The 8,497-nt window shown below is 32.9% G+C and overlaps 1 protein-coding gene across 1 annotated transcript; it reads right to left on the reverse strand.

The window, feature by feature from the left end:
* Positions 1–473: 473 nt before the first annotated feature.
* LOC143053720 (uncharacterized) lies at positions 474–2,448 on the reverse strand. The gene is made up of 2 exons (XM_076226507.1): positions 2,391–2,448; positions 474–1,573 (listed from the first exon to the last, which is right to left on the reverse strand). Exons 1-2 carry the CDS (start codon positions 2,446–2,448, stop codon positions 561–563), a joined length of 1,071 nt encoding a protein of 356 aa, XP_076082622.1. The 3' UTR covers positions 474–560.
* Between the last annotated feature and the right edge of the window lie 6,049 nt (positions 2,449–8,497).

The following is an 8,497-nucleotide window of genomic DNA, read 5'->3' on the forward strand; positions in this document are numbered from 1 at the left end:
AGGGTTATTTATAGCGAGTCATTGTCGTGAAAAACTTCCATTTGTTGGGTTATTCTTTAAAATAGTGGACAGTTAAAAGTAACAACATTTATGGTTTCTTACAGATAAAAATGAAATAAAGTAAGGGTACAACACAAAAATAACATCACAATAATATTTTAATTTCAAAAAAAGGTTACTATATCATGTATCACCATTTATATGATGCACAACTGTGTTGTGTATCACAATACTAACAAACTGCAAAAACTGACATTACTGCTTCAAAAGCAAAACACAAAAGTGATATGAAAAAATAAATGAACACGAAAAAGAAACCAACCAGTCAACAAAACATCAATGATCCTTCGCAAGGTAAAACAATATCTTCACTAACCAAAATAATTGTTAAATAAAATTTACACAAATGAAAAAAAAACATTTGTACAAATACACTAAATGTAATGTTGTCTTTAGTTTGTCTGAATATCTGGTATTAAATACAAATGAGGGAAGAGAAAAATGTTTTCAATAGTCGTGAATTATTATTTCTTTTTGTGAAACATAAAGCAAGCACAGTGTTAAAGGTCCATCAAAACTATCAAGGTGCAAATAACCACTAAAACAACAATACCAAAGGTGCCTATGTACTTCGAGGATGGCCTATTATCTCCTGCTGATACGAGGGATCGTCTGTACCTGTTCGTTTGTTTCCTGTCTACAGACAGTTCTGATTTTAACAGTGCAATCTTTCTGATGAGTTCATTCTCGGTCATGGTAAAGTTGTTATATGAACATGTACATGGAGTTTTGGTTGATGAACGACCTGTTGTTCTGCTGGATGTTGTTGCAGTGCTGATGATGGTGCTTATTGTTGTTGGATCAAATACTGTTGTAGTTGTTCCTGCTGTGCTTATTCCTCTCAGATCTAATTCTGGTGTTGTTGTATCGGTTGAGCTTATTGTTGTTGAAGCAAATTCAGGTGTAGTTGTTTCTGTTGTGCTTATTCCTGTCAGGTCTAATGCTGGTGTTGTTGTATCGGTTGAGCTTATTGTTGTTGAAGCAAATTTAGGTGTAGTTGTTTCTGCTGTGCTTATTCCTGTCAGGTGTAATGCTGGTGTTGTTTTATCGGTTGAGCTTATTGTTGTTGAAACAAATTCTGGTTTTGTTGTGTCAGTTGAGCTAATTGTTGTTGAAGCAAACTCTGGTGTGGTATCGGTTGAGCTTATTGGTGTTGAAGCAAAATCTGGAGTTGTTGTATCGGTTGAGCTTATTGTTGTTGATTCAAATTCTGGAGTTGTTGTATCGCTTGAGTTTATTGTTGTTGAAGCAACTTCTGGTGTAGTTGTATCTATTGAGCTTACTGTTGTTGAAGCAAATTCTAGTGTAGTTGTATCTGTTGAGCTTATTGTTGTTGAAACAAATTCTGGTGTAGTTGTATCGGTTGAGCTTATTGTTGTTGAAGCAAATTTTAGTGTAGTTGTATCTGTTGAGCTTATTGTTGTTGAAGCAAACTCTGGTGTAGTTGTTTTAGTTGTTCTTATTATTGTCGGACCAGATCCGGAATCAACATTTGTTTCATTAGGAGGACAAGCTACAAAGGATAGAAGTATTAGCTTAAAACTGAACTGATTGCAAGAACTACTGTGTTAGAAATAAGAAGATGTGGTATGAGGCAACTCTCCATCCAAGTCACAATTTATAAACAAAAATACCAGGCGTGGATCAGTATTTATCGTGACATCCAAACACCAATTGAAAATAACTATTGGTCTTTTTTTTTCTTTTTTAGTAACGGCGTTGTCAGTTTATTTTCGATCTATCAGTTTGACTATTCCTTTGGTATCTTTTGCCCCTCTATTATATAATTAGTAAATACGAACAAAGATATAATAAACACGTGAAAGCTCTCTCACAGACAAACAAGCCTTTTTTGAAAAGTATATTAGCAGGACTGATACATATTACAAATCAAGTCCCATTTATGGCCCGAAAAATAAAAATCCAACACCATACTCCTTTACATGTATAATATAGTTAAATTCATTAAAAAGTAAACATGGTAAATATAAATAAGTTAAAAAAAAATATTATTACAGAAGCTTTTTTTCATTATTCATTATAAAAATTAGATTTTTAAAAAATAAAAATTAAGGAAATGAACGAACCGTCAGCACAGAACTATTCCTGATGTTGTATTTTCCGGAATATCGAATAGCCAGTCCGCAGTTGTATAGGACATTATTAAAATATCAGTTACATCAATCTCGAATATCAATTATTTTATTATGTAGGGATATCCTCTCCAGTCTATTTTCCGTGATAATATTGACAGCTAGAAGAAAAAAGTAATATTACAAATATTACTACAATTTGTAATTAGTCGATTTTTCAGTAATCTGACAGACTACCAGTCTCCTTAACCCGCAAAGGTACAGGTACTTTATTGAGTCCTGATATGATGTACATTTGGTCTGTAAATATCTACATATATATAATTAAGATCTAATTGTATTTGTATTTCAAGCTTCGGCGGCTTCAATTGGACATTTGATGGTTGCTAATTTGGTTTACTTATGACGCGTTAGCGAGCCAGTAAACGCGTATTTGCGACTATCAAATCACCAATTGATGCCGTCGGAGCTTAAAATACGATATTGTTATCTCAGTTCTAATAAAACTAACAGAAAACTACGTCAAACCATACATTTAAAATCTGGCATTCGTCGTTTGCACTTGTGAGTACTTTTTCGTGCGTGTGAATATGGTGCCATAAGAATTGGTGACGGTATAAAATCAACATAAACTATAGCTATGATGTTGCAAAAAATGTTGCATTACAATTCACAGTCTATAACTTTGATGGTTATATTGAAGTATAATATAAGATTTCAAATCGTCAAACATTGCTGACATTTCAGTGACATTTATGGCTGACCTTTCAGTGACATGTATGACTGTCCTTACGGGTCACTTTTGAATATCTTTTTACACATTACTGATTTCGGAACATACTGTTTTATTCTGACTTGGGAAAAAGTTACTTTTCCGTCAGTTCTTATCAGGCCAGGATATTCATCTCCTGAACACCCTCGAAACAATTGGTTATCAGCTAAACACGCGCAATAATTTGAAACCTGTACTAGATAACTAACCGCAGAAAAAATTATGAAATAGAAGTTTGAAATTTGATAATTTTATAGAGACATATTTTAGGACATTTTCCGTTAATGTTGTGTGCTTCCTATACTAATGGGTCTCTATTTAAAGGAACCAGTCAGTAAGAAAAAGAGATAAGGCCCATTGTTTTTCGATTTTTAGATACAGTGCAATGTAAAGGTGTGTATCGTACCTCGGGTAAATTATCACGTCGCTCTCGTTTGAATTGTTTTTTATTGTCATGTCGGGGCCTTTTTAAATAGCTGAGTGACTTTGCGGTATGGGTTTAATTTGTAATTTTTAATTTTAACGGAAGATTAAAACATTGAGTTTTTGGAAGCAAGAATCTTGCCATCTGATTTGTTAATTAGCCGGGTGTAAACAGTACCCTAACCCAGTTCACACAGCAATCGTATTTTCATATTATCCCTAAAAAAAAGACACTGGCCAAAATTAAAAAGAAACTGCTAAAATTAACATCTTTTAATTCTTTAATTTTTTGCAATTGATAAAAAAAGTTTATCAATTTTTTAAAACAATATTTTTTGCCCAGATAATTCATAAAATTCTTCTGTGTTCAGCCAATACTAAGAACATCCCCCTCTTTTTTTTTTTTTATCCCCAACTAAAAATAGGAATAAATGTATAAATTGACTAATTTAAAACACAGCAACATCGGTGTTGCACGAAGGTGTAGAGGGAATACCTCTTTTTTTCAATTTTACAACCTAGTATAAAACAATTAAAGAGACACTTTATTTTGTTAGCATAATAAATGTCTGAAGGGGATGGAATTTTACATCAGTGAAAAGTTTCTGCAATTCTATACAAACCAAGACTAAAACGACTCACAGTGTGAAAGTAATGCTAAAAAAAAGAGATTATTTGACGCTAACGGTTGCGTTGTTTTATGGGGTGTTGACGCTTGATAATCATAAACAGCATTCGTATCACTGCAAGTATTATATGATAAGACTTAAATTGCGTGCAGCACAATCAAAAAGGATATATAAAGAACATCATACACATTCTTAATTAAATTCTTACTAGAAAATAACTATAATAAGAAACGTGTATACGTACCAGAATTTACGGAAAAAACACAGAAACCAAAAAATATGTACACTTTCAATATCATTCTGATATTAACTAAATCCCAATAGATTGATCACAAACGAGCTTGCATAATCAAAACATATCTAAATTTTAACGACGTTTACATATATAGATTTAAAATGTTAAGTCATACGCTGTCCAATCAGATTCAACGAATCAGTGAGTGTGAATAATATCTCAAAACCCTTTTATATATCCATTGTTATTTAAAGCGCTAGATTAAATATCTACTTTGAAAGTACTTTGCATCTGCTGCACTATAGAGTTTGATTTTAATTTTTTATCTAGTAACATATTTTTTTTATCTTATGCGCGCAAACATCTACCGCACGCACAGGCACTCGTCCCCTATAAACTTGTGTTATATTAAGGGTATATAGGGGTAATATTCTGAGACAAGTGCCTGTGACCGCACTGAACTTTTTGTTTTATCTCCAGCTCTTTACTTTACTAACTCAAGCATTAGTAAGATACCTTTGCATTTTAGAACATCATCTTTTTTTCCCGACTGTTAATGGCGCCTTTACACTTATCATTCGGATTTTTTAGTCTGTACTGATCGGGTTTTTAGTCTTTTCATATTTGATGTTTTTGGCTTTGCACTATAGATGTCAGAGACTGCGAGTACTCTACTATCTGTACTTTGTCTTTAGTGTTTGTGTTAGTTGTTTTGGACATTGCATCGATTGAAAGAGTTGATCCCTTTTCAAATAATCTGTTTAATGTCTTCTTATGTTGTGCAGTTACACCAATGTCCAAGCTAAAAGGGAGGAGTGGACACCAGCGGCGGATCCAGAAATGTTCATAAGAGGGGGCCCGATCTCGTCACGCTTAAGTGATATCCTATATAAGCAACCAAATTTTTTTCTAAAAAGGGGGAGGGGGCGGGCCCCCTGGCCTCCCCTAAATCCGCCACTGGACACCCGCAAACATGTTAAACCCACCACATTCTGTCCTCATTCAGGAGCATGTAATTCAATAGTAGTCGTTTGTTGGTGTAAATCATATTTGTCTTTTGTTTATTGTTTTGTAGATAATTCAGATCGTAAGTTTACTCGATTGAAATGTTTTATATTATGTTAGGTTTTTGATAGCTTGCTATGTGTACTAGGTTTCACTCATTGTTGAAGCACGTTTTGTACCCTATAGTTTCTTACGTCAACGTCATTTAGTCTCTGGCATAGAGTTTTCCTTTTGGCAATCATACAACATTCTTATAAATCATAAATAATCCGTCTTACTCAATATGCCTAAAAAGAAACGACTGCATAGTTTGTACTTATATAAAATGTCATTAAACGCGTTGAATCCGGAAGCAGGTGAATTAACAGACACAGACCTTTAGTCGGTATTGCAGATTTACAAACAGTCGTTCAAATAAAATCTTTTCCGTTTAGCTTTCCCAGATTTCTTTCAATTCATAGCTGATCTATAAAATGTTGATGTTAAAATTTGAATGAATAAGCAAAATTATTCGTCAAGTATAAATAATAATCATGCGGAGATGTTATGCACAGTTTGATAATGAATGCATTACACCACTACTGTAAAGTACCAGGAACAGTTAACTTCCTATAGCAACAAGGCCAAATATGTTGCGAGCTTTGTTTCGCGTGCTGCTAGATAGTTTTGTTATGGTTTTAGGCCAATTTCGCCGTTTTAGAATATAAAGGACTATGGACAATCTCATTATTCGTACACCAAAAGGAAAATAATGTCACATCATTGGTTGAATTTCCATTCTCTAAAAAGTTTCAAACCAATCCCAGCGTTTTGGTGTTCGCTTTTGAACATATTACCCAGAATGCATTAGATTCTGAAACGGCAAAATTGATTGTGTGAGAAAAATTTAATTGAGCATGGCCTCCCCTTTGTGAAAATTTCTGGATCTGCCATTTTTTATTCTATCAGTGAATCAGATGAGATACGTACCATATTTATCAAGAAGACAAAAATAAATTTTCAAATTTAAAACGCAAGGCTTGCAGATAAGTTCAAATATTTCAAATATGATTGCCAGAAATGGAGAAATATCAAATTGATTGATTTTTCATGGGTAACTGCCAGAAATGCACAAGATTCGATTATGGAATCTATATATTGCTATATTGATTATTAGATGAAATATAAGCAAACATTATTGTTATTTTTCAATGATTTGCAAAAAATTGTGTCCTTTAATGTCATATGATCAGAAATTGTCACCTTCTTTTGTGACTTCACAAATTTATAGAAAAGCAAGAAAACTTGTCGTCATACTTGAAGATGAACCATAGTGATTATCAAAAAATATTCAACCGGTTGGTAAGTAGACATCATCTTAGAAAATACCATATCACTCAAATTATCCCAAAAAAGACCAAAGCAAAATTTATGAAAGAAGCAGAATAGACATTGTTAATGTATTTTATAATTACCTTTACTTATATATAATTTAAAAGATACTTTAACTTTTTTAATTATAGACTACAGCAGGAGAGAACAATAATTCGAAGCAAGGAAGGAGTGTAGAACGTAAAGTAACGATAAACGTCAGGCATTTCTACGAGCGATCGGAACAGAATGATGTGACAGAAATAATAAGAAATCGTATGAAGTCATTACACATGGATGAAGATAGCTATGGTAAATTATATATTAGGGTCTTGATGGGGCTTTACATTCCTTTATTCTTTAATCTTTTAGGTCAATTTTCTCTATTCTTAATTTGTTTTGGTCTTATTCTCTATTCACTATATTCTAGTACCCTGTTATTTTCATTTCTTCATGGTTTTCTTCTTTATTCATTATTCATTTGCCGTTTTAGTTTCTATTGTATGTTGATTGTTCTTTGGTTTTAAAATGCCACCTTAACCATACCTGCCAACTGTCACTATTTGCGGGGGATTTCCCCCATGAAGGCTACCAAATGGAGATTTTGAAAGAGCAATTTTGTCCACAATTTAAACAAAACAATAAATTTTATAATATATATAGGCTTGTAGTAGTATGAATAAGCCAAAAAACAACATTAAAATATATTTGAATTCCCCCTTGATGGTTTTGTAGAACTATAGGACCCATCTTGCACATAAAACCCCTATGGGCATTTTGAAAAGTTGGCAGGTATGCTTAACCCTCATGTCCTGGCACAGACACACATAATATTTAGTTTTTATCTAGCATGTGATGATATGACAAAAGTTGCAAAAGGAGAGACATATGTGTTTCTTTTAAGATAAAGTTTCTGCTTAAGTTAGCTTGATAGAAACTACTTGTTTATATAAAGTTGAATAACTATTGGCAGTTTGATGATCATTTTGATATGCTGCCCTCTATGTCACGCTTAAGTAACTTTTAATTATTTAGCAATGCTGTTGCCATCAGATTGTCTTTTTCTGAATTTTTAATATGCAGACATACAAGACATACCTCTGTGTCAACAGTTTATTTTTTAACATTTAGTACATTAGAAGCTGAATGTTTGCATGATAGGCAAGTAATAGAGTAAATGAAATACTTAGACCACTCAGCCATCTTCCATCTAGTACCCCCTTATTTTTTAAAGATTGAAAAATAAGCTTGTTTGTTGAGTTAATTTAATATATCTATGTGTTTTACAGGTGGAGGTGAACCAATAAAAACAGTCTCCTACATTATACTGAATCCTACTCCAAGCAGGAAATTAAAAATGGGAGATCTCATGTAAGTTTATTGTATGAGACAAATGGTTAAGGTTTGTGCAAATACTACTGTCTATAGTTTATGGCCCATATTGTATGTATTTTGATGTAACGCGTCTTCTGATATGCTGGTGTTGTTATTTAGTTTATCAGCCCATAGACATTATTTAGTCATGTGACCGTGACGTCATCAACGTTTTTTCATGGTTTTCTCTGGTTCAAATGGGAATTTAGAATTAAATTATAAGAAATAACTGTAATATTTTATCTGTCTATTCGAAATAACATAAAAAAAATGTGGTGCACACTTTAAAATAACCTGCAACGCGTGTTATTCAGTAAGCACCACATTTTTGATGTTATTTCTATATAGACAGAATTTTTTTTTACAGTCATTCCTTAAATATAAAAAAAAAAGAAGATGTGGTAGGATTGCCAATGAGACAACTCTCCACATGAGTCCAAAATGACAAAGAAATTAACAACTATAGGTCACTGTACGGCCTTCAACAATGAGCAAAGCCCATACAGTTTATTTGTACATTCAGCTTTGGATAAATTTTATTATAGGTAGGTGATAG

This window comes from Mytilus galloprovincialis, chromosome 12 (assembly GCF_965363235.1).
Source record: "Mytilus galloprovincialis chromosome 12, xbMytGall1.hap1.1, whole genome shotgun sequence".
Lineage (NCBI taxonomy): Eukaryota > Metazoa > Mollusca > Bivalvia > Mytilida > Mytilidae > Mytilus > Mytilus galloprovincialis.